A 27,467-nucleotide genomic window follows, 5' to 3' on the forward strand; every position below is an offset into this window, starting at 1 on the left:
AGAGGGCGGCACTCTCTCAGCCTGTCCCTACTAATGGTGTAAGCAGAGCTCCACACAACCCATACTGGATGTGTAACGTGAGAGGTTTCAGAGTTAATTTTTGACTAACATGAGAGGCCACAGAGGTTTCAGAGTTAATTTTTTACCAAAGCATAATGTAACATATTCTGACCAATAATTTTAATGGGTAAATAATTCTATTTGAGAGTTACCCTCTCAGTACGTTAAAAATGTTTTCCCACAATCTTCTGTTTTATGGTTTTTGTTGCTGAGAAGTCAGCTATCTAATTGCCATTCCTTTATTGGTAATTTTATTCTCTCTTCAGCTAATTTTAATGTCATCTCTTTGTCTTTGGCATTCTGAAGTTTTCTAACAATGTGTTTAGGGGTGTGTGAGTGTATGGGGGTGTGTGTGTGTCTCAATTTATCTGTCTTACTAGGGATCTTTCGGGGTTTTGGAATCTGAGGTTATCTTTCATCAGTTCTAAAAATGTCTCATTCATTGTCTCTTCAGTTATTGCCTCATCCTCTCCTCTGTTATCGCCTCTTAAAAACTCTGGATACAGACGTTGAAGCGTGTCACTCTGTCCTCCAAGTCCCTCAGCCTCTCAGTCATATTTGCCAGCCCATCTCCTTGTGCTGCATTCTGTGTAAGGTCTTCTGGTCTATAATTCCCACTCGCTAATTCTCTCTTTGGCTGTGGTCTTGTCTACTGTTAATTCTTCCACTGACTTTTTAATTCCAATCTGTTTACGTTTTTATTTATATAAGTTCTATTTTGTTATTTTTCAGATGTGATAGACATTTTTATGGCCTTTCTCTTCTTCCTTGCATTTATATTTCCATTATATATTTTAGTTTTAAATTTATCCTTGCATTTAAAAGATTTATATATTTTATTACTCAAGTTAAATTCTTTAGAGTAGAAGTCTGCTCTCTATATTTTTACTTGCATTTTTATTATTTCAGATTGTTTATACTTGGGATATAAGGAAAATATCCCTGGGTCCTTCCCTGTCCCTAGATGTCTGATACTGCTTCCCTTTAGAATATTCACTATTGTAAGTAAACCAACATCACCTTATATTTGCTGTTTAATCTATATTTCTCTTGTCAGTGAGCTTGTCTTCAATTGGTCATCCTTCTACAATGTTTATGATTCTTTCTAATGCTTAGAGACCTATCCCTCTTTCCATATTTCTAGACTGCTACTGTGTTTTGGAGAATGTCCAAAAGTTTGACCTTTGGATAAAGGGATGAGGCTGTGCAAACTTTTGCTTCTTAATGCCATCTGCCTGGGAATAAAAATCTCTAGACAGGAAAAATAAAGGAAGGAAGAAATGAGGACAATTTTTGGAAAAATCTAAATGCATCCTTCCCACTAAGAGGACATGAGGGCAGATATCCTGTATTCCAGTAATGACTTTTCAATGACTAGGGGTGGTTTCCACGAAAATTTGGTTTCCTTATCCATACGCTGCTATAAATCTTGGCATATCAACTACCTAAAATTATCATGCATTTCTAACTGATTTATAGCTAATAATATATGTCACTCCAACCCTTATAGTAAGTATAGGTATCACCCGTTTTGTAAACTTTCTAGATTAAATCATCTCAGTAATGTTCATTTACTACATATGATAAAACAGATCCCACACTGTGGAAGAAGAAAAGGAAGAATAAGAAGAAGAGGAAGAAGGAGAAGAAGGAGGGGGAGGAGGGGGAGGAAAAGAAAGAGGGGAAGGAGGGGAAGGAGAAGAAGGAGAAGAAGAGAAGAAGCAGCAGAAGCAGCAGCAGAAGAAGAACCAATAACCCTGGACTTGTTTTAAAATATGCACTTCGCCCTTCTCCACATCTAGTGTGATGACTAACAGCTCAAGTGTGAACCTCAGGTGTCCCAATGTTCTCAAGGATGTCAACCTCACCAATATTTGCAGGTTTAAAATTTAAAGCATATGGATCTATCCTCAATATCAGCACATAAAACCTACTTCAGTCACTTATCAAACTTTCTGCTGTCCAACACATACCAAATCTTGATTGAGAGAGGTAACATTTATAAAACATTGTTGACTGAAATGCAGTTTATCTGTATTAGTTTCGAAAGGCTGCTGTAATAAAGTACCACAAACTGGGTGGCTTAAAACAACAGAAATTTATTCTCTTCCTTAAAAGTAAAATTACATAACATAAATCATAATATTTTGATGACAATAAACTGGAACAAGAATCATATTTGCTCTCCAAACTAAGAGATGGCAAGAGAAAAGAGAGAATTTAAGTAGACTGATTTCATCATTTCATCCTCATTGCATTTCTAAAGTTAATTGAAAAATAAAAATGTAAGCATATTATTTAAAACAGACTTTACAACTCCCCAATTGCCAGAGTGTGGTAGGTAGCCTTCTTAAATAGCTCCCAATTGGCCCCACTTCCTGGCATTCATGCCCTTGTGTTAGTCTAGACCTAATGACTTGCCCTTACCAAAAAGAATGTGGCAAAAGTGATAGGATTTCCCTTCTGAAGTTGGGCTATAGAAGGCCAGGACTTCTGTCTTGCTTACACTCTTACTGTGACTCTTCCCGCATACCACTTGCTTTGATAAAGTCAGCTGCCATGTTGTGAGCTACCCTGTGGAGAAGCCCATGTGGCAAAAACTGAGACCTTCAGTTGAACGGCCCAAAAGGAACCAAATCCTGCCTCCAACCATATAGGTGAGCCTGAAAGTAGATCCTCCCCAAATCTAGCCTTCAGGAGAGAAGAGCCCTGTCCATTACCTTGACTGCAACCGTGTGAGAGACCCTAAAGCAGAGGATTCAACTAAGCCACACCAGGACTCCTGACCCACAGAAAGTCTGAGATAATAACTGTGTGTTGTTATAAGCTGCTAAGTTTTGGGGTGGTTTGTTACACAGCAATAAATAACTAATGACAAATATTTTCCTTGACCAGACTCTAGCCCTTCTCCTCTAAGCCCTCTTCTTGGTAAGGTATCAATCTTGGCCTATAAAGACTTGTACAAAAACTAATGTACTTTCTAACAATTCAAGGCCACATCCCTAGGTTGACATTAGCTCCTCTTAAAGTGCCTCACTGAGAAAGCTCAAGAATCCCAAAAAATGTGCTATCTGTTTGAGCCGACACCTAGCAGTATGCACCTGATCACCCTTTCTTAGACCATTTACTAAAAAGGACTTGCAATTGTGACTCCTTCCTCTGTCTCTTTGAGATGTACATGTATCTCCTACAACTCAGGAGTGTCTTTCTCATGGACCCAAAAGCCATTTATTAGAAATATAATCATCAAGAAGAATAGGGGCTCTGTCTCCCAGTCTGTAGAAAGATAGAATCCTAATGTTTGTAACTATCACCTACCAGAAACAGCTGGCCCTACCATTTTGTGATGTGCAACCCTTTGTAAAGTTTCACTTCTCTGACTCTCCTGAGCCCTCACTCACTCCCTGTCCTACTCCTATTTTAGTTGGTCATCTCTATATAAATCAGAGTTCAGTTCATGCTGGATGCTTATCTCTATTCTCCAATTACTCTATTGTAGATTGTCTCTATTACTTACTGATTAAAGTCTGTCCTTGCCACTTTAGAGTCCAGCTTTGTTAATCTTTGACACTAAAATATAGAGGAAGATAAAAATAAAATCAAGACAAAACAAAAGCAAAGAAAGCACAGATCATAAAGCAAAAGAGAAAAAAAGAACAATGTGAATTCAAAAAATAAACACATGATCGAGATAAGGTTAAACATATCTAATTCAAATAATTTCAAGTGGGATAGAAGAAGCTATTAAAAAGCATTACATGGAACAAAGAAAGTCACCTTATAATGGCAAATGACACAGCTCACAATGAAGAAAATACTAGTATAAATGCCTATGTATCAAACAACACAGCATTAAAATACATAAATCAAAACTTCAAGAAATAAGAGAAAACAACAAGATAAATGTTAGGAGACTTTAACAAATCTCTTTTTATTCTTGAACAATCAAGAAAAATACATATTATATGGAAGATGTGAATAACAATTATCAAAAAGATTGATGCGATAATATCTATTATATAATAGATGCTCAACAAATTTTTATTTACTATTTAACCTGAGAACCTGCAAAGAAAAAATACTAATATTTTAGGTACTCACGTGATATGGTTTGGATGTGTTTCCCTGCCGAAATCTCATGTTGAATTGTAATCCTCAATGTTGGAGGTGGGGCCTGGTGAGAGGTAACTGAATCACAGGAGTGGATTTCTCATGAATGGTTTCACATAATCCCACTGTCCTCACAATAGCGAATGAGTCCTGGTGAGATCTGGCTGTTTAAAAGTGTGGCACCCACTCTCTTCTGCTCTGGCCATGTGAGGTGCCTTCTGCCCCTTCGTCTTCCACTATGATTTTACTTACAGAGGAATCCCCAGAAGCCAAGCAGATGCCAGCATCATGCTTTGCTTCCTACAAAGCCTGCAGAACCATGGGCCAATTCAACCTCTTTCCTTCATAAATTTCTTTACAGCAATGAAAGAATGGATTAATACCTCATGTAACATTTACAAAAAGAAGTCATAAGCACAGGATAAAAATTTAGACCATATATACCATTTAACAGGGATTATTTTAGGAATGGGTTTATTGGGAATTTTCACTTTCTACTTTAAGTTTCTGATTGTTTCAATTTTTTTTATCGTACAGTGTATTTTCACAATAAATAAAAAAATCTTTAAACAACGTTATACCCCCTTTTCTCCTTAGAATTTCCCTCAATATTACTAAATCATTCCATTTGCTTGCTTTCTTTTCTTTTTTTATTTTTTTGAGATGGAGTCTCACTCTCTCACCCAGGCTGGAGTGTAATGGCGCAATCTCGGCTCACTGCAACCTCCACCTCCCTGGTTCAAGTGATTCTCCTGCCTCAGCCTCCTAAGTAGCTAGGATTACAGGTGTCCACCACCACGACCAGCTAATTTTTATATTTTAGTAGAGACAGGGTTTCAGTATGTTGGCCAGGCTGTTCTCGAACTCCTGGCCTCAAGTGATCTGCCCGCCTCAGTCTCCCAAAGTGCTGAGATTACAGGCATGAGCCACCGTGCCTGGCCTCTTTCTTTTCTTATAGGAAGAAACTGTACCACTTTTCTTCCAAAGATCAAGAATCAATAGTTCCTTCTTCTCTAGGAAAATATTACATCAGTTACACCCTCTGTTCTGAACTTTCACATTTCTGCATCTAGTGGCTTCTTCACTTCAGTGTACAAATATAGTTGTTTCCTATCCCCAATCCTAGAGCATCCTTTCACATTAAGGACCAAACTTTCTCCTGCCCTTCTTTGCCAGAATTCCCCATTTGCCAAATTTCTCAAAATTTCTCCATTTCCAGAATTTTAAATCTACCTCAGTCTATGTTCTAGAATACACTTCATTGAATCATCATTGTTTCTGGGCCTTTGTCCTTAGAGTAATTACCAGCTCGCCCCAATCCTCAACTGCATCAAAAGGGCTAAGTCCATCAAAAAGGTCAAGAGCAGAGGTAGAGAGGACTGCGCACTCTGAACAAGTCAGCCTACTCCTGGCAGGAGTAATGAATAAGCATTGGCCTGGGACTGAGTCCTCCTCTCCCCAGGCCTTCAACATTCCATCAACATGAATCAAGAGTCCAGCTGATTCTCAGACCTCTTCACTTCCATCCACAGAGTCAGGGAACTCAAACATTCATCAATACCCCCTACCCCCAACACTCACAACCTCTTCACCATTTTATTTCTTGCCTCCTCTTGGACTGATTTCATTATACCCTTTATCTCTGTTTATGTGAGTCACCACAAGAATTCCCAGGCTACTAACTAGGTCATCCCCCAAGTCACATTCCTATAAGGCCCTGAACATACTTTAATGTAACTCCATCTCCCATCCCTCCCCAACCGCTGAAACTCTTCCAACATGCACTATAGAATTCTTGATTTCTTTTCCACATCCACACCATCACTTTTCACTGCTACTGCTCTAGCTCAAGCCACTAGTATTTCTTGCCTCGATTACTACAATAGCATCTTGCCTAGTCTGCTTCCACCATTGCCTCTTAAGATTTATCCTTGATAGAGCAGCCAGAATAATCCTTTAAATCGATGCCTGACCATGTCACTTTTCCACTCCAAACTCTCCAACAGCTGCCCATTTCATTCAGAGTGAAAGCTGAAATTTCTTGCAATGCCCACAAGCCCTACATCATCTGTTGTCAGCCCAGGGGTTTTCCTGTCTTCCTACTACTCAGCCCCTGCCCATATCCAACCACACTGGCATCCTTGCTGTTTCTTTTCTCAGAAATCCACAAGGCCATTCTCTTACCAACTCCAGATCTTTCCTTGATTATCACCTTCTCAATGAAGTTTACCCTGATCACTATATTTAACATTTCAACCCACACCCTCTCCTACATTCCCAACTGCCTTTATCCTCCTTTTATTTTTCACAGCATTTGTCACTTTCTAATATAGTAGAGAATTTACTTATTTTGTTTATGTTTATTATTTATCATCTGCCTCTCCCACATTGCAATATTAACTCCATAAAGGCAATAAACTTTTTCTGTTTCATATATTGATGTATCTCAAGTACCCAGAATGAGTAGGGACTCCAGAGATATTTATTTACTGAAGGAATAAATAGTTCTCCATCTTGTCAATCTTAATGATCCCTTTTCATAACAAATATGAAACAATATGCTTTTTACTATTATGAAGCAGAAGACATAAGCTACCTGCATATGTAATTTTCTAAAATTAAAGCAATACCTTAACTATAATATAAAGTACAAAATAAAGTAATTTACCATAAAATGCTGCATGATCCACCTGGTGCAATGGCTCATGCCTGTAATCCCAGCACTTTGGGAGGCTGAGGCAGGCGGTTTGCCTGAGGTCAGGAGTTCAAGACCAGCCTGGCCAACATGGTAAAACCCCTCTCTACTCAAAATACAAAAATTAGGAGGGCGTGGTGGCAGACACCTGTAATCCCAGCTACTCGGGAGGCTGGGGCAGACCTGCTTGTACCTGGGAGGCAGAGGTTGCAGTGAGCTGAGATAGCGCTATTGCACTCCAGCCTGGATGACAAGAGCGAGACTTCGTCTCAAAAAAAACCAAAGCAAACCATAACAAAACAAAAAAAACCCTGCATGATCCAACATGCAACTGCTCAAGCATCCCTAAGCTAAAAGACACAATAAAGTAGTCAGATACTTGTTCCACATGCAGAATCACCATGAAAGAGACAGTCACAGAATGAACTGTATTGGTGATACAAATTCCATAAATGATATTGCCATTCAATTTACTTCATTCCAGGAAAATTTGATATAACTTAAAACTGTGTGGAAAACAGTTTATGTTTATGTATAACATAGATTCTAGGCTCAGATAATTATAAACAGATTTTTCATCTACATAAATGAGCTGAGCAGTGAGACAACTAAGTCACACAGAATGCAGGACAATTCTTTGCTCTGCGTGACTGTCCTGGTCAACGGAGGATGTCTAGAATGTTTGACCCCACCAACTATATTCCAGTAGTGCCCACTCCCTCATATGGTTTGGCTCTGTGTCTCCACCCAAATCTCATCTCAAATTTTAATCTCCATGTGTCAAGGGAGGCCGGTGATTGAATCATGCAGGCAGTTTCCCCCACGCTGTTCTCATGACAGTGAGTGAGTTCTCACGAGATCTGACGGTTTTATAACTGGAAGTTCCTCCTTCACAGCACTTCTCTCTTTCCTGCAACCTTGTGAAGAAGGTGTCTGCTTCCCCTGCCTCCATGATTGTAAGTTTCCTGAGGCCTCCCCAGCCATGTGGAACTGTGAGTCAATTAAATCTTTTTATAAATTACTCAGCCTTGGGTATTTCTTTACAGCAGTGTGAAAATGCACTAATACACTCCCCAATCACTGGGACAAGTAAAATCACTCTGGTAAATTTCCAAAAGAACCCCTGGAAGCAGTTCAATCCCAATAGTTTCTTGATCTATAAATCCAGAGGCCTCTTTTCTGTTGTCATTGGCTACCTCTCTGGAGCATTTAACCTGTTGAGAAGCTGCTCCTCATCTCTCCATCCTCCCTCGCATCCCATGTCACTACATCCCTGAAGCCTTCCTTTCCTCCTTAACCAATTCCTGCCTGCCATTATTATCTGACTTCTCATCTCCCCATGCTCACACCTGCTGTCCTTTCTTTTTCCTCTCCACATGCTCTTCAACTTTCTCTCCTAAGTAATCAACTCTCAAAGTCCCATTTCTACATGAAAAATCCAAATCCACATTTCCAACTTCCACTTGGTCATTCACTCAGATAAACCCTTAAGTTATGCATGTCCAAAATCAAACTGCAGGCCCCTCGGGAACATTGTGGGCTCAGTTCCAGACCACCACAATAAAACAAATATCACAATAAAGTAAGTCATACACATTTTTTTGTTTCCCAGTGCATATAAATGTTATGTTTACACTACATTGTAGTATATTCAGTATGCATTAGCATTAGATCTTCTAAAAAGTGCATATCTTAATTTAAAAATACTTTATTGCTTAAAAATGCTAACGATCTTAAAGTCTTTAGCAAGCTGTAATCTGTTTGCTGGTGGAGGGTCTTGCTTCATCGTTGATGGCTGGTGACTGATCAGGGTAGTCAGTTGCTGATGGTTGGCATGGCTGTGGCAATTTCTGAAGACAACAATAAAGTTTGCCACATCAATTGACTCTTCCCTTAATGAAAGACTTCCTTGCAGCATGTGATGCTATTGAACAGCATTTTAACCACAGTAAAACTTATTTCAGAATTGGAGTAAATCCTCTACAACTCTGATGCTGCTTTATCTGCTATGTTTATGAAATATTCTAAATTCTTTGTTGTCGTTTGAACAATGTTCATAGCATGTTCACCAGGAATAGTTTCCATCTCAAGAAACCACTTTATTTGCTCAATCATAAGAAGCACCTCCTCATCCATTCAAGTTTGATCACGAGATTGCAGCAATTCAGTCATATCTTCATGCACCACTTCCAGTTCTATTTCTCTTGTTATTTCTATCACATCTGCAGTGACTTCATCCATTGAAGTCTTGAACCCCTCAAAGTTACCCATGAGGCTTGGAATCAGCTTCTTCCAAACTCATGTTAATGTTATATTTTGACCTCCTCTCATGAATCATGAATGTTATTAATGGCATATAAAATGATGAATCCTTTCCAGAAGGCTTTCAATTATGATGCCCAGCTCCATCAGAGGAATCACTATCTGTGGCAGCCATAGCCTTATAAAAAAGATTTCTTAAATAATAAGAATTGAGAGTCAGATTTGCTGCTTGATCCATAGGATGCAGAAAGGATGTTTTACTAGCTGGCATGAAAACAACATTCATCTTCTTGTACATCTCGATCAAGTTCTTGGCTGAACAGGTGCATTGTCAATGAGCATTAATATTTTGAAAGGAATCTTTTTTTCTGAGTAGTAGTTCTCAACAGTAGGCTTAAAATATTCAGAAGACCATGTTGTAAACAGATATGCTGTCACCCAGGCCTTTTTCTCTCATCTATAAGGCACAAGTAAAGTCAATTTAGCATAATTCTTGAGGGCCCGAGAATTTTCATAATGGTAAATGAAAATTGGCTTCAACTTAAGGTCGCTGGGTGCATTCGCCCCTAATAAGCCTGTCCTTTGAAGCTCTGAAGTCAGGCTTTGATTTTTCTCTGGCTAGAAAAGTCTTAGATGGCATCTTCCAATAGAAGGCTATTAAGTCTACATTGATAAACTGCTGATTATTGTAGCCACCTCCATCTACCTTAGCTATATCTTCTGGATAACGTGTTACAGCTTCTCCATCAGCACTCGCTTCTTCATCTTGTACTTCTATGTTATGCTTCTTTTCTTAAACCTTGTTTAAGAAACCAAACTCTGCTAGCTTCAAACTTTTCTACAGTTTCCTTACCTCTCTCAACCTTGAGTTAGGGCCTTGCTCCGGATTAGGCTTTGGCTTAAAGGAATGTTGGGGCTGGTTTGATCCTCTATGCAGACCACTAAAACTTTCTCCATATCAGGAATAAGACTGTTTCACTTTCTTATCATTCAGGTATGCACTAGAATAGCACTTTTAATTTCCTTCAAATTTTTGTTTGCATTCACAATTTGGCTAACTGTTTGGCACAAGATGCCTAACTTTGGCTTATCTGGATTTCTGACATGCCTTCCTCACTAAGTTTATCATTTCTAGCTTTTGATTTGAAGTGAGAGACGTATGACTCTTCCTTTCACTTGAACACATAGAGGCCATTATAAGGATATTAATTGGCCGAATTTCAATATTGTTGTGTCTCAGGGAATAGGGAGGACCAGCAGAGGGAGGGAGGTGGGGAACACCTGGTAGGTGGAGCACTCAGAATACACACAACATTTATAGATTAATGGGCATGGTCTGTGGCACCCTAAAACAATTACAATTGTAACATCAAAGATCAATGATCACAGATCACCATACCAGGTACAATAAAAATGAAAAAGCTTAAAATATTATGAGAATGCCCAAAACGTGACACAGAGACATGAAGTGAGCACATACTGCTGGAAAAATTGCACTAATAGACTTGTTCAACACAGGGTTGCCAAAAACCTTCAATTTGTAAAATAAACAAACAAACAAAAAACACATTTTCTGTGAACTGCAATAAAACAAAGCACAATAAAATGAGGAAAGCCAGTGGTCATCTTCCTCCAAAACCCATTTTTCCATCAGTTGTATCTATTTATGAGAATGACAACATCATCTACTTAATCTAGAAATAACAACCAATTTGATTCTTGTTCTTCCTTCCCCACATCCAATTGATTGTACTCGCTGTTTTTCCCATCTCATGGCAACATGGTTGCCTTTCTGTCAATGTAGTTCAAGCTATCATTGCCAGTAGCTTAGAGTATTGTCACAGCCACTCCAATTTATTTTTGGTACTTCCACTGGTACTTTCACTCCAATTTATTTTTTGATACTTACACAAAGGGAATTTCTGCAGATAATAATAGTAGACAACATTAATTGCCTATCATATGCCCAGCACTATACTATGTGCTTCCTGTCTCTTTTTAATAGGCACAGCCACATGATAAAGTCAGAACTTTTTTTTTTTTTTTTTTAATTTTACAGATGAGGCAAAATAGGTTTGGGGAGGTTAAAGAACTTACCTAAGGTCACAGAGATAGCTCAGAAGTGACAACACCAGGAATCCAAGGTTTATCTGGTTTCTAAAAACCCTGTTTGTTTTCTTGCTTTCTTTGCTACTAGCCTGTTTGCAATCTTTAATGCCTATTCCTATCCCATCTGCCTTTTCCTTCTCCTTCCCTTCTTCCAACCCATAAGTCCTTCTTTTGGTTTTACTTATTTCCTTAAAGATTTACTTGTTAGTCATTTCAAGGAAGTCTGTCACAGCAGGCTCCTCTTCTTCCACCGTGTCCACACCTGTCCTGAGCCCTCTTTCTCTCCACTCTCTCTTCCCAGCTGCTATGAGAGGCTGGAGAAAGAAATGAATAGACAGGATGACTCCAACCTCTGCAGATGCAGATACACAAAACTCCAAAACTCCCTGCATCAAGCCAAGATCGCGCTACTGCACTCCAGCCTGGGCGACAGAGCAAGACCCCGTCTCAAAAAACCAAAACAAAACAAAAAAACAAAAAAAAACCTCCCTGCATCTTTAGCTTTTCTCTGACTAACTCTCAGGGTTGCTTTATGATTCTTATATAATGAACCAATCAAGTACACAGTGCTTTGTAAAGAGAGCTATAAAGCACCCTGCACGTGTAAGGTGCAACTAACTACTCACCTTCCTTTTACATGCTCAGGGCTTCAACTGAGATATTCTGTGAGCGAGAATACTCTGTGTGCGTCCAAGCAGAGAATGGCACATCTGTGTTCAAGATAAAGGGAGAATAGAGCCCTAAATAATATGAAGTTGGCCGGGAAAATCTCTACTTAACATTACTGCCAGAGTCCAGCTTAAAACTTCATTGGGGTTGTGATAAGCGAGTAAGACAGGAAGAAAATGGTATTAACCTAAAAAATCCTCACTTTAAAAATCTCTCTAGTAGGGTTCCCCTCCCCCCAGGTCCCTGGAAGTTTTAAGTTTTTGCAAACATCCTCCCTTGTCCTGCCCAGGTCTTGTCCCTTCTAGTCCTGGCCTTCCCCATTCCTGGGGGTCCCCGCCCCTCCGACCCCAGCCGACCCGCGGTGGACTACAACTCCCGGCGTGCCGCGCGCGTCCGGCCGGCTGCACCGGGGCTTTGCGCGTGGCGGCCGCCGAGCTCCGCGCGGGGCAAACCTCCCAGCGCGGCCATGCGGGGAGGTAAGTAATCCGCCTGTGCGGCCAGGGCGTGGGAAGGCGCCCGCCCTCTCCTCTCTCCAGGATAGAAGGAAACGAAGAAATGCCGCAATGAAAACCGCTCTGCCCTCCCTCATCTTGGCAGTGTTCGGTGCTCCTGCAGCTCGTTGCACCCACGGACGTGGGCTCTCACCGTGGAGTGGAATGGGGGCAGAAGCGTGCCCTGCCCCACGGAGAGCCGGGGCTCGCCTGGGGCTGCTGGCAGTGCTCGGGGAGCGGGACGGGGTGGTGGCACGACTCGGCAGGGTGCCCCGCAAGCGCCACACCTACACCCTCCACTTTCCAAAGACCGGCTTCCCCGGGGAGCCCCCGCACTAAACGCCAGCGAACCGTCTCTCCGTGAAAGTCTTAGCCAGAAACTTTCCCCGCTCTGTCCCCAGTGCCACAGAGAGTCGTGTGGCTCAGGGCCGGCGCTGCTGGTCCAAGAGGCAATTGGCGTCTTCTGCCCCTACCGTCCCCTCTCCGGGCCAATTCTCACTTGCCCCTGAGACGCCATTCCCGGCGCGGTGAGGTCGGCCCTGCCCTCGGGCGACTTCAGGCTGGACGCACCTGGGGTCGGATCCCGGGAGGCAGGGCCGGCGGCTCCTTTGGGACCGCGCTGGCTCCCTAGGCGAGTCCTTTCTGCCTGGGGGATGAATGCTGATCTAGAAAAGAAGCCAATCAAAGTCAACAGCTTCCCGCCCTTCCGAACCGCCTCCCCTCTCCCTATCTGAGCCCGTTCCCAAGTGGGTCGAAACTTCTGTTCCAGAATACTGACACCAAAGTTAATTTCAGCATATAATTTGGAGATTTCAGGATCTCCAAAGTTATTTCAGCATATCCCATAATGTGCTGGATCAGAAGGTCTTGTTTGGTTGCCTCTCTCCCTCACCCCCACACACCACATACACACCCACATATGTACCACACCCACACACAAAGTGCACCACATAGTACACACATTACACATACATACTTTATGCTACACGCTACACACACAACTTTTTATCAGCAGAGGATTGATGTCAAACATTTTGTTGGAGGGAGTGTGTGAGTACTAGTGTGTGTATATATATATATATTTATATTCACAAGTGTCAGTTTACTACCAAAGTTAGAAACTAGCTGGTAAGTGAAACCTCCTGTTGTCATAATTTAGAGTGTCTTTGTGGCTCACTTTTTATACCACGGGATTAACTTCCTACAACACTTTCTGAAACTTTACTGTTGTGTAACAGGCAAACTTTTGATCACAGCAGGCCAGATGGGAGGGGATGTCCCTTTGTACATGTAGGAAGAGATGCTTGGAAAAACATCACAGAATCCTTTCTCCTGCGGCTGTGTCTAAGGAAGAGCTGGGTGTAACTACAGTCTCTGCCTTTTCCCCCTCAAGAGTGGAGAGCTGAACATGCTTTTGTTCTGAGCAGCACTGTCAGGACAACCCCAGCTTCCCAGGACACAGAACTCCCAGTCCAACTCGCTTCCAATTTGGATTTACTGGGAGAATAGTTCAGGAATTTCAGATCAAGTCCAAAAGCATTATGGAATCTGTTAGTGAAAGAGCTTTTTATCTCGGTAAGAGTCCATCATTTTGAGATCAGCACTGGTGAAAGATCCACATGCCTGACCCGTGCTCAAAAATAGTGCTCAAAAATATTTAATTGGTTCCTAGATTACTATTGTTTGCCTTTTCAAGGGAGCAATGGCAAATATTTGAAATCTTTCTCGGCAGTGATCTTTAAGGAAGTCGAAAATTTCTAATATAATTCCTGGAATAAGTAAAGGACCAATTTTTGACCTTGAAATTCGGGTTCCAAATTTAGATCAAAGTTGATCTTCTAATGTCCTAAAAGATTATTTTTAAAAAGGGAGGCAGGCAACTTTCTCCTCAGATTCTACCTGAATTCTACAGGATATTACAGCAACAGATAACTTTTCCAAGATCTTTCTGGGAAACCTGTGTTCTGTGTCCTGTTTTGAGTGGTTTTGTTGACCATCTTGACCTAAAAGCGTACAAATGTTGATTGATGTTTATTTCAATGAAGAGGCAACCATGTATGTTTTCTGTGTATGTGCAGAACATTTATGGGATGAGATGATTCCCCTGGAAAAGTGGTTGAAGCCAAGCACGGAAACTGTGAGAATGACCAGGGTAACGTAAACAAAAGATCTTGCCCAGCCTCTCTGCTCCACCTCCCAGTTTTCTGATTTGGTATTTAGGATGATGGCGGGGGAGACTATGAATTTTGGGGTGGGCATAATGTCTTTCTACTCATATGCAACTAATATAGTACCGGGTACTCATAGATGGTAAGTGTTGGTTGAATTTCTTGAATTATGCTTTTTGTGCAACTGGGATAAACAGTTAAAATTAAACCTCCCAGAACTAATTGTTTTCATTTTGTAGAATAAGGTTTTGTTTGTTTCAGTCTGAATTTTTGCTGGCTTCATTTGGCAGGATAAATGCCAAAATAAAAGAATGTGGGCGTTTTCAGGAGATCTGGTCATCTATTTTGCATCCTCTCTGAAATATGTTACTTCCTGCATAATGAAGTAAAAGGATTTGCTGCTGGGCAGTGCTTTCCTTATTCTCACAAAGAGATTACTTAAAAGCCAGCCCTGGGAACTTTGTCCACCAATCTCTATTAGGAAAAAAAGAGTAACATGGGACTGCAGCTTCCAAGTGTTCTCTGGTTATAGCCCATAAGCACTGGGTTCTCACTCTTATTTTTCCCTCTGGGGAGAAAACGAAATAGTTTGAAACATGACATTCACGCTCAGAACAACAGCTAAGACCTATCATGCAGCAACAGTGAAGGGGAGGGAGAAAATAAGAAGCTATTGAGAGAGCTTGTTTTTCTTTGTACAAGACAGGTGCAGGGAGAATTCTGCAGGTTTTGGACTCCTGACTCATTCTCTTGCACTAATTGTGCTGAAGGTAGTTAGCAAAAGTGAACAGGCACACTGTAGCTTTAAAAAGTCAGCCATGAACCAGAAGGCAGTTGGTGCAGCTTGTGTGTGATTCCTAACGTCATGTTGGCTGAGAGCCAGCCTGGTTTTATTTCACTGTGTCAAATTGTACCTCCTTATTGAATTCCTTTGCCAGCCTACTTTGTGAAAGAAAACATTGGGGTTTCTTTGGCTGTTCTTGATAAGCCTATAAAAAATGATATTTTTTAGTTGCTTATAGGTAGGTTTTCTTTTTACTTTTCCACAAAAAAAGAAAATAATAGTAATAATAATAAGACAATGTAGTGTGATGTTGCAGAGTATCATTGTGAGTGTTTTGTTTTGTTTTCTGAGATGCTTAGAAAATGGTGAATGTGTAACAGTTTCCAACTGAAGTGAAATCATATTCTGTTAGCATGGAGCAGCAGCACTATCTTCCTGTCTACTCTATAACGGTGTGTGAATGTATGCTAATATCTATCTATATATTAAATGTTGGATTTCTCTATCAGTGATCTAAGTGGTTTAGCAACTGGAAGTTTGTGTGTATGTGTGTGTTTCAGGAGTGAAAATTATCCCACACTTACAGTGTTATTTGTTAATCATCTACTTCTCTAACAGTGATAAAATCTTGCGAATATACTAAATGATGCACTTGCCATGTCAGAGTAATCCCTAGAGAAGGAGTGCCGAAGTATAAAGTGATTTGAGTGGAAATGTATTTAATTTATGGCTTCAACTGAATAAGAGCAAACACGTTTCGGGACTGTTGCTTCCGTTTTTTTTTTTTTTTTTTCTTAAAGCAGTTTTGTTCGTAGCTTTTTCATTTTGCTAATTGCATATTAATTGTGGAAGGCTTTTAATTTTTCACAGCCCTCATCCTACTAAACAAAAAGACAGAATGATGGATGCTACAATATCTCCTTAAATGTTCTGATGATTTTTCATAAATCTAATGAGCTACCTACTCTTTCTTACACACACACACACACACACACACACACACACACACACACACCCCAGCACCACCTTTCTGTGCTAAGGGCTATCTGGCATTTTTTGTGAGCTTCCTGCTTTACCACAGCATGGCCATCTCACAGACGGGTTTTTGAGGCTTTCGTTGAGAATGTGAGGTAGGGGAATACTTACTGACAAAAGCTTTAAGTGTCCTTCTGCATTGCAATGAAAAAATCTAGGAGCAAGGGGGAGTGGACCAAAAAAAAAAAAAAAAAAACAAATGCAATAAGAAAAAACAAATCACAGCCCATAATGGGAGGGGGGAAGGAAAAGGGGGATTGTTTTTCTCTACTTTGACTCATTTATGAGTTGCAGTGTCTTAAGTGAGAGCTAGGCACCCAGGAGAAGCTGTGCCAGTTCACACAGCACTTGTTTTCAACAGGGATTCAATTTCATTTGCAAATGCTTATTGTCAAGGCAGGGAGTGCCAGTACAGATGAAAGCACCCCAATCCGTCTCCTCCAGTTCTTTAGGTTTAATCACATCTCTCCAATCGCCGAGGGAACTGGAGATTTAAACAAACATACGTGAACTGGTGTGAAGCTGTAAAAGGGACCATTATGTTTCCGATTCAGAATATATATTCTTCTCTCACTTTCTAAGAATTAAACACAAGCTTTTCTCCCTTATTGATTAGTTGCTGAAGTAAAGGAACCCTGCAGCCTTCCCATGCTATCTGTTGACATGGAAAACAAGGAAAATGGCTCTGTCGGTGTAAAAAAGTAAGTGAAGCTGGCTTCTGAGTTCTGCTTCTGCAAACAACAGAGGGACTTGGTTTCTATTTTCGTACTTCTTGCTTATCTACTACAATACACAGTTCGGAGGTCGCCTTGGTTTGTCTACATTGGCCAGCAACCTCCCTTCTCCCCCCTACCCCAGTTACCTTTTTCCGTATTCCATTTCTAAGACAGAGATGACTCAGACATCAAAATATATATGAAAGGTTTGTGTATCAGGCTTTGGAACAAGGATGGTTGAGGATTTCAGCCCTGCATTCTGTATATTGAAACAAAAACTCCAAGCAGAGACTCTTCGTAGACAACACAGAATGAGGGCAGAAAATTGAGTTCGAATTTTTTTTTTTTTTTTTTTTTTTTGAGATGCAGTCACCTCTAACTCTGAAAACTAAGAGCTATAGTGCAGGAAGGGAAAAAGCTTCAGTAAGAATATAGAATATAGTTTAACAACTTCTCCGTCCTAATTTTATGAACTGTTTAATGAATGTGAAACATTTCAGTGCATACATGGTGTTTATGTTAATGTCTGTTCTCACATTTGAAACTTGTGTTTCTACGTGTTGTGTAAGAGTTATATACTTGATTCTTTTAAATGGGAACATTCAATTGCATATGTAACATAATATTTTGATATTTATGAGTATATGAAAAAATGTATATTCTCACTTAGGAGTTATAGCAAAGCAATAAGTACTTTGATTACAAGGAGAAAGTAAGTTCCAAGAGCGAGTTATCTGTTTCATTTCTTTCCATATCATTTAGTTTAAAATTGACATCAACTTGAGCTTTGGAGGAAACTAATTAAATATAATCCATAGAAGCTGTGATATCTAAATGAGGAAACTGTGTGCTATATGTTTATGAATAGAAGGTATATTTTGCTCCACAGCAAAGTTACATTAAAACTAACGTAATAAAATCTGTTTTTTAAAGTTCTCGGGTAATTTATATATCAGTGCCATACTGCCTTGCTTATTACCATCCCTAAAGTTTGGGGTAGGTAGGTGGAGGAGAAATGAAAGAAACAGATGCTGTTTTATGTATGAGTTAGATCAGTGTTATCCAACAGTACTTTCAACAATGATGGAAATGTTCTGTATTTGTGCTGAAATGGTAGCCACTAGCCACATGTGGCTACTAAGAACATGAAATGTGACTAGTATAAGAAACTGAACTTTTATTTTTTACTTAATTGTAATTAGTTTTAAAATTAACAGCTTTACTGAAGTATAATCCTTGCATAATAAATTGCATGTATATAAAGTAAGTTTTGATATTTTTATCCCCTCTTGAAACTACCGCCACAATTAAGATAATGAATATTTCCATCACTTCCAAAATTTCCTTATGACCTTTTGTAATCTCTCCCTCCTGTCCTTTTCTGCCCCTATATCCCCTGGCAACCACTGTTACGCTGTCATTATAAATTAGTTTGCTGCTTCTAGAATTTTATATAAATGAATGTGTATACACCCCCCCCCCCACACACACACACATATAGTTTCTGTCACTCAGCATAATTAATTTGGGATTTATCCATGTTATCATGTATATCAATACATCATTACTTTTTAATTACTCAGTAATATTTCATTGTTTGGATCTATAACAATTTGTTTACTACCATCCAAATGATGATAGACATTTGGTTTGTTTCTATTTCTTAGGTATTATAAATAAAGCTGCTTTGATCATTTGTGTACAGGTCTCTGTGTGGACATATGCTTTCGTTTCTCTTTCATAATTACTTAGGAATGGAACTGGCTGGGCTCTATGGTGGGTGTTTGTTTAACTTTTGAAGAAACTGCCAAACTGTTTTCTAAACTGGTTGTCCCATTTTCATTCTCACCAGCAGTGGGTGTTGTGTTCCAGTTGTTCCACATCCTCGTGAGCTTAGTGTGATCAATCACTTTCATATTAGACGTTATATCAGGTGTTTTATGTTTTAATTTTTATTTCCCTAATGACTAATGATGTTGGGCATCTTTTCCTGTGCTTATTTGCCATTCATATATCTTCCTAGATGAAGTATTGTTCAAATCTTTTGCCCATATTTGTATTGGGCTAGTTCTTTCATATTTATTGTATGGAGAGTTTTTATATATTATGAATGTGTCCTTTATCATATATACTATTTGAAAATATTTTCTTTAAGCATGTGACCTGTCATTTCATTCTCTCCATAGTATCTTTCAAAGTATCAAAGTTTTTAAATTTTAATGAAGTCTAGTTTATCGATTTTTTTCTTTTGTGGATAGTGCTTTTGGTGTCATATTTAAGAATTCTTGGCCTAATGCAAGGTTACAGTTATTTTCTCCTAGGTTTTCTTTTAGAAGTTTCACAATTTTAGGTTTCAGGGTTTAGGACTACGGTTTTTGAGTTAATTTTTGTTTGTGGTGTAAGATAAGGGTTTGAAGTGTTGAAGTACTTTGTGTGGTGGTGGTAGTGGTGCTGTGGATATCCAATCTTCCCACCTCTGTTCAAACACTTCTGCAACTTTGTTGAAAAATTATTGATCATATATGTGCAGGCTTATTTCTGGACTCTGTATTCTATTCCATTGATCTTTTTGTGTATATTTATGCCAATACAACACTGTTTTGATAAATGTAACTTGAAATCAGGTAGTGTTAGCCATCCAACTTTGTTCTTTTTCAAGGGTGTTTTGCCTCTGTACATTTCAATATGAATTTTAGAATTAGCTTGTCAGTTTCCACCAATTTTTTTTTAAATCTGTTGACATTTTGATTGGCATTGCGTTGAATTATATATCAATTAGGAGAGAGTTGGTATTTTAACAATATTGTGTCTTCCAAAAATGAACACAGGATTTTTCTCCATTGGCTTAGGTCTTCTTTAATTTCTCTCAGCAATATTGTGTAGATTTCACTGTGAAGATCTTGCACCTTTTTGCCAGATGCATCCCTAACATTTCATGTTTTTGATGCTATTTTAAGCGGTATTGCTTTTCTAATTTGAATTTTCAATTATCTTAACGTATAAAAATACAATTGATTTTTTATATTGATCTTATATGCCACAACCTTACTAAACTCACTTATTACTACTAGTAGCTTTTTAGTAGATTACACCACATTTTGTAACATAGACAATTATGTCTTGTGAATAAAGACAGTTTTACTTCCTCCTTCCCAATCTGAATGCCTTGTATTTCTTTCTCCTACTTTATTACACTGAGTAGAACCTGCAGTGAAAAGCTGAAAAAAGTGGTGAGCTGGGTATGGTGGCTCACACCTGTAATCCCAGTACTTTGGGAGGCCAAAGTGGGCAGATCACACATTCTGAGATGGAAGAGTAAGTGAATCTTATATTTAATTTTATATTCAGGGTCTTCAATAGTAATAACCAATAAATCAGTAAGAAAAGCACAAACAGAAAAATACCAAAGAAAAATGGCCAAAACATGAGCAAACATTTCGCAGAAGAGGAAATATATATGGCCAATTAACATATGAAGAGATGTTTAGTACCATTAGTGACCAAAAAATGCAAATTAAGATCATAATGACGTACCCATTCACTTGGCGAAAATTTTAAAACGAGGCAATTCTAAACATTAGTGAAGATATGGATAGGATACAATGCTAGTAGGAATATTAACTGATAGGGCAGCTTTGCAGAACAGTTTGCTACTTTTTCTAGTGTTAAACAGTGGAATATTTTATACATTAATAATTCAATTTCTGGATATATGTATCAGTCAGTGCTGTCCAACAGAAATAAAATCTGAGCCCCCATATGTAATTTTCAATTTTCTAGTGGCCATATTTAAATAGGTAAAATACATTTTAATAATATGTTTTATTTAACTCATTATATCACTTTAACATGTAATCAACATGACATTATCAATGAAGTATTTTACATTTTTGCACTAAATTTCCTAAATCTGTTGTGTACTTTACACTTAGAGCAGAGGGGTACAAACTTTTGGCTTCTCTGGGCCACATTGGAAGAAGAATTGTCTTTGGCCGCAGGTGAAATACACTACCACTAACAAGAACTGATGAGGACAAAAAAAAATCTCATAATGTTTTAAGAAAGTTTGCGAATTTGTGTTGGGCCACAGTCAAAGCCATCCTAGGCCACATGGAACCCATGGGCCACAGGTTGGACAAGCTTGACTTACAGTGTCTCTCATTTTGGACATAAACATTTCATTGGACATATTTAATCTGCATTTATATTTCCTAAAATTTACAGTTCAAAAGGTAGGATCACATACCTAAATAATTCCAAACATATTTAAAAGTTTTCCAAAAACTGAATTATGAATTATGTGAGAAATTATTTTCTTGCAATATTTACATCCACATTGACACAACTGATTTGTCTTGATTTGACTTTGAAGCAAAAGCATATTGATTTCAAAACTATGTCTGTTCAAGTTAAGTCAATTTATTAACACATGTCAATATTACCAACATCGAATTCAAAGAGGTTTTGCGTAAAATGATAAGCAACAATAATCTTATGAATTTCAATAAATCTGCAGATTTTCTTGAAGTTTATTCATGTTAGAAAATGTACGAAATTATTATTGTATATTGTATTGCACTCTGAAAAGTTGCAATTTTAGCCTAAAATTTTGTTCCTCTTTAGCTAGATCACAAATCAGCTTTTCATTTTCTTGGAACTTCAAATTTAGCTGTTTCATATGCAGTGTGATATCAAAGTTACTCAGTCGTTTTTGTCTTTAATTTTTGAATATTTGGCCAGGCGCGGTGGCCCATGCCTGTAATCCCAGCACTTTGGGAGGCCGAGGCAGGCAGATCACTTGAGGTCAGGAGTTCGAGACCAGCCTGGCCAACATGGTGAAGCGCCATCTCTACTAAAAATACAAAAATTAGCCAGGCATGATGGTGGGTACCTGCAATCCCAGCTACTTGGGAGGCTGAGGCAGAATTGCTTGAACCCAGGAGGTGGAGGTTACATTGAGCTGAGATCGTGCCACTGCACTCCAGCCTGGGCAACAGAGCAAGACTGCCTAAAATAAAAATAATAATAATAATTGACAAGTATTCCTTTTGTTTCAGTAAAATCTTGAACAGTAGAGCAAATCTTTGTGAATCTTTTCTATTAGTCAACAAGTGTTGGCAAAGAACACAGATTATTACATTCATTGTCTTCTATTTCTTTTAACAGTTCCATTAACTGGCATTGATCCACAGCATTTGCAAATATATGCTGAACAATTCAACAGTAGTATCTGTAACCCTTTTCAAGAGTCTGCTTCAGAAAATGAAACATAGATACCATACAGTGGAATGAAGCAGTAAGAAAACATTGGTCTTTTGTTTTAAAATTACAATAAATTCCAATTTTTAAAATTCAGATTTTTAAAAAAACTAGCATTGCTGAAGCACCATCCATCTGGATAGAATTTAATTTTTGTATATCTAGCTAAAATTCTTTGACAGAGATAAAAGATTCAAAAATATCTAAACCATGAATTTAGTTTTTCAAGTTCTAAATTGACATTTCTTTATAAATTAGGAAGTCTTCTGAGATGCAGCATACCTCAAGTATTAATTAGGCAGTGTCTTTATGTTGTACTTTCATCTAAAACTAAAGTTTTAATGGCTTTTTACGTTTTGAATCAGTTGGTCTTAGGTTTTGTTAGAAAGACCTTGTATTCGGAAAATCTTTTACATTTTGTGATATACCTGTTGAGTCTTTTCTGATAATATTCTGGCAAAATTTCTATAACTGAAATAACCATATGTCCATTGAAAAATTGGTTTTTTGTCTATGTAAAGATCCAAGCCATTTATAGCTAAACAAAGTTATAAGCTCAGATTCTGTTTTAAATCATATTATCTTTACCTTTTTTTACACAACAAACAGCATTTTCTTTCTCTTGCTATCTTCTAACAAATTGCAATTGCTCTTCATCATGAAATTTCCAACATACCTTCTTTCGGTCCCTTTTTTCTTTATTGTATGTTACTAGTTTCTGCATCTCCTCTCAATTCTGCTTTCTTTTTAGATTTTAAATTTTAACTGTGCTTATTTTTAACTAAAAATATTTAATTATATAATAATTAAAATAATAATAAAAATTTCAATTTAATTACCAATCGCAATATAGAAAGGGATCCTCATAACTCCTGCTGTCCATAAGCATTCAGCAAACACATTACAGTGTTACCTGGGTGAATAGGAAAAAATTAATTTGAACTGAATCAATCTCTGACACCAATCAAACGGGGGATGTACTACCAGAGAGGACACATGCACCTGCCATGAGAACTTCAACCATAGTACCCTATAGGATGGAACAGTTCAAATAAAATGTAGGCAAAATGATGGAATTGTGTTTAACATAAGCATGTTTTGTACCACTTCAAGTTTTTACATTTAAACTAAATTAAATTTAAAACTTAGTTCCTCAATCAAATTTTAAATGCTCAGTAGCCACATGGTACTAGCTGCTACCATATTGAAAAGCACAGGTGTGTACCCAAACTAAATTCTTGCATCAGGGGAAAGGTTATATGAACATGAGGTTGAGGGTGATGATTAACTCAGGTGGGGAGAGCATGAATGGGGAGCTCTGAATCATGTAGATAGATATGATTATTATTAAGATTCCAGATTTTATTTTGCCTAGTAGGTCTGTATTTATTTCATTTTTAAAAATAGCTACCTAAATAACTAAGATGGAGCCATCTGAATAGTTGAGATATCCTTTTTGGCAGTTTTTGTACACATACTGTATGTATGCACATGTATACATAATACAAGAATATATACATATATTCCCATGCACTACGAATGTACACCTATATGGCAGCATACACAAAAATGTATACATATATTCAAAACACACATACAAATAGGCTTTTATCGAACAAATGGGATCATCGTATTCTCTATTTGTGGATTTCAGATGCACAGATTTGGGATTAATTATAAACGTTGGTTCATGACACACTCTTATCATTGATCTATGTTTGGCCATGTTAGATTCATGTTAGAATTTTGACTAAAAATTTTTTAATCCATGTATTTAACATGTATGTGCATATCTGTTCAAATCATGAGAATTCAATTTTTTTTTCCCATTTGCTTAGTCTTTCTCCCTTTTTCAGATGAAAAATGTCTTTTTCTCCCTTTTTCATTTTATCCTAGGACGGGAGAAGGAATCAATGTTTCCACATGACACATGCATGTAGTAAGTTCCTTTTCAACAGGAAGCAGTTTATTTCCCTACCACCACCGTGCCCCCAAGCCCCTCAGTGGAGAAGACCTGCTGCAGTAGAAAGTTCCCAGTGATGAAGCTTAGCAAGGACTTTCAAAGCAAGCCATTTCTTATTAATGCCACTTCTTTTCTTGCACATGCGTCTTCACCATATTCCTCTGCCTTTGTGTTCAGTGTGTTGTTTCATTTTGAAGCAAAGGCATTTAAAAAAAATTTTGGAACTAACATTCCTGTCATAATTAGTAATATGATGCTTTTTTTTCTTGGTAATGAATGTTGTAAGGTTTTGAACTAACTGTGAAATAATTACTTTTGAAATAGCCCTCTCTGAAACCTAACTGTATACCTGTTAAGCCGTGTATTATGTTAAAGAAATTACCATTTTTGCTCATGTGAATTAGAGGATTAGAAAGTGAATGACAGAACTAAAATATTAAGGTAGACTTAGAAACTGCTATGGTATTGCTAGAGTTTCAAAACTCTGACTTCATTGTAGAGTTAAAAGAACTTGTATAAAACATTGTAGAAAAGAGAACTTTTCATATAACAATAATAAAACAACAGCTACTATTAGCTCATTAAAAAAAAGTCCAACCATGCATACATGTACAGCAATCTACAGGTCAGTCAGGTCTGCATCTCCATGGGAAGCAGTCACATCCAGAAATGAATTAAAAACCTCACAGGTCCTTGATTGTTTGCCCGGAAGCCTGGTCTGACTTCTCATGAAAAAAGGAATGGGAAACCGACTGAAGTAGCTATGTGCCTGATCACTGACTTCAGCATTTGTTTATTTACTCCTAAGCCTGTCCTCTTGTAGTATAGAGCATAAATAATTATCAAGCCTCAGATGTATCTTCTTCGAAAGCAGTGAGGGGTTTTATTCAGCTTGCTAGGTAGTTTCTGCGTGATCTCTCCATCAGGCACACTTTCGTCTGTTCTGTCCACTCTTCCCAGTCCCCACAACCTCACTGCCCTGACCCTACCTGAATGTGTGATGGTTCCTGGAATGCTCTTCTTCCCCAAAAAACAGCAATGTGGAAAGAGGTGGGGGAGGGGTGGGGGTGCGGCAGTGATCATCATGGTAAGATGTTGTATCCTAAAAGCCAGGGAAAGTATTAACTCCCAAGACATTGTAAGTGGCTTGTTATTAAATATCTCTTAACAGTCTGTCAGAAAATGAAAAGAAAGAAACAAACTGAGCCAATAATTCAAACCTGAAAAGTGACCTTTCTAGCCAGGATCTGATGTTGTAAACCCTTTTCCAGATGCGTATGATAAGATAAGTTAGAGTGTGCTATGGTTCTTCCATCCCTCCCTCCCTCCCTCCCTCCCTCCCTTCCTTTCTTCCTTCCTTCCTTCCATCCTTTCTCTCTCTCTCGCTTTCTTTTTCTTTCCTTCCTTCTTTCTTTTTTTTCACTTTCTTTTTTAATGTGGTGAGAACATTTACTATGGGGTTCTACACTCTTAACAGATTTTTAAGTGTACGATACAGTATTATTATCTGTAGGCACAATGTTGTACAACAGATCTCTAAAACGTATCCATCTTCCAGGCAGAAGTTTTATACCTGTTGATTATCAACGTCCCCTTTCCCCCTTCCCTGAGCCTCTGCCAATCACCATTCTATTCTTTGCTTCTATGAGTTTATTTTAGATACCTCATATAAGTGAAATCATGCAATATTCTGCCTTCTTTGACTTGGTTATTTCACTTAATGTTCTCAAGGTTCATTCATTTTGTTGAAAATGTAAGGATTTCCTTCTTTTTTAAGGTTAAATAATATGCCATTGTATGTATGTACAGCATTTCTTTTTTGAGGTGGGTCTCCCTATGTTGCTCAGGCTGGTCTCAAATTCCTGATTTAAGGGATCCTCCCATTTCAGCCTCCCAAGTAGTTGGAATTACTGGCATGAGCCACCAAGCCCAACTATTACACTGTGTTTTTAAAATTCATTTATCTGTCAATGGACATTTCAGTTGTTTCCATATCTTGGTGAATAGCGCTGCAGTGAATATGGGAGTGCTAATATCTCTTTGAGTTCCTGATTTCAATTCCTTTGGATAAATACTCTGAAGTGAGTTGCTAGATCACCTAGTAGTTCAATATTTAATTTCTTGAGGAATCTACAGTTCTGTAGCAGCTTCCCCATTCTGCATTTCTACCTTTTCTACCAACAGTATGCAAAGGTTATGATTTATTCACATCCTTGCCAACATTTGTCATTGTTGTTTTGATAATAGTATCCTAAGAGGTGTGAGATGATATCTCATTGTTGCATTGATTTGCATTTCCTTGATGATTGGTGATTTTGAACCTCTTTTCATATATGTACATATTGGCTGTTTGTGTTTCTTCTTTTGAGAGGTATCTATTATGACCTTTGACCATTTTTTTAAATTGGGTTATTAGTTTTTTTGCTATAAAATTGTAAGAATTCCTTACATATTTTAGAAAGTAACCTCTTATCAGATACATAGTTTGCAAGTATTTTCTCTCATTTCATAGGTTTCCTTTTTACTCTATTATTTCCCTGGCTGTATAGAAGCCTTTTAGTTTTATGTAGCGCTGCTTGTCTATTTTTGCTTTTGTTGCCTATGCTTTTGGTGTCATATCCATGAAACTATTGCCAAAACTAATGTCTTGAAGTTTTCCCCCTGTGTTTTCTTCTAGATATTTTACAGTTTCAAGTCTTACGTTTAAGTCTTTAATCCATCTTGAGTTGATATTTTGTGTATGGTAAAAGATAATCCAATTTTATTCTTTTGCATGTGGATATCCAGTTTCCCCAACATCATTAGTTGAAGAGACTCTTCCTTCCCCATTTTGTATTCTCGGCATTCCAGTCAAAGATCATTTGACCATATATCCATGGATGTATTTCTGGGCTCTCTGTTCTGTTCCATTGATCTATATGTCAGTCTTTATGCCGTTGTCATACTGTTTAAATCACTGTTGCTTTGTAATATATTTTGAAATCAGGAAGTGTGTTGCCTCCAACCTTGTTCTTTTTCAAGATTGTTTTGGCTATTCAAGATCTTTTCTGGTTCAATATAGATGTTAGAATTTTTTTCTATTTCTGTAAAAATATCATTAGGATTTTGATGAGGATTGCATTGAATCTGTGGATTGCTTTGGGTCA

General features: G+C 38.2%; 1 protein-coding gene across 5 annotated transcripts in view; it reads left to right on the forward strand.

Annotated features, from left to right (window-relative positions):
- Nucleotides 1–12,185: 12,185 nt before the first annotated feature.
- The window catches only part of SAMD13 (sterile alpha motif domain containing 13), a 49,378-nt gene continuing 34,096 nt past the window's right edge, over nt 12,186–27,467 (forward strand). Inside the window, exons 1-2 of one of the 5 annotated variants that reach the window (XM_025401547.1) lie at nt 12,186–12,381; nt 17,000–17,084. In XM_025401547.1, the coding sequence (XP_025257332.1) occupies nt 12,372–12,381; nt 17,000–17,084 (95 nt within the window). In that variant the 5' untranslated portion in view covers nt 12,186–12,371. Of the gene's footprint in view, nt 12,382–15,390; nt 15,801–16,438; nt 16,479–16,829; nt 16,898–16,999; nt 17,085–27,467 lie in introns of those variants that run through there. The other 4 variants (XM_025401565.1, XM_025401573.1, XM_025401555.1 and 1 more) reach the window with 4 other exon arrangements.

The sequence above is a fragment of the Theropithecus gelada genome, chromosome 1 (assembly GCF_003255815.1).
Source record: "Theropithecus gelada isolate Dixy chromosome 1, Tgel_1.0, whole genome shotgun sequence".
In the NCBI taxonomy this organism is placed as follows: Eukaryota; Metazoa; Chordata; class Mammalia; order Primates; family Cercopithecidae; genus Theropithecus; species Theropithecus gelada.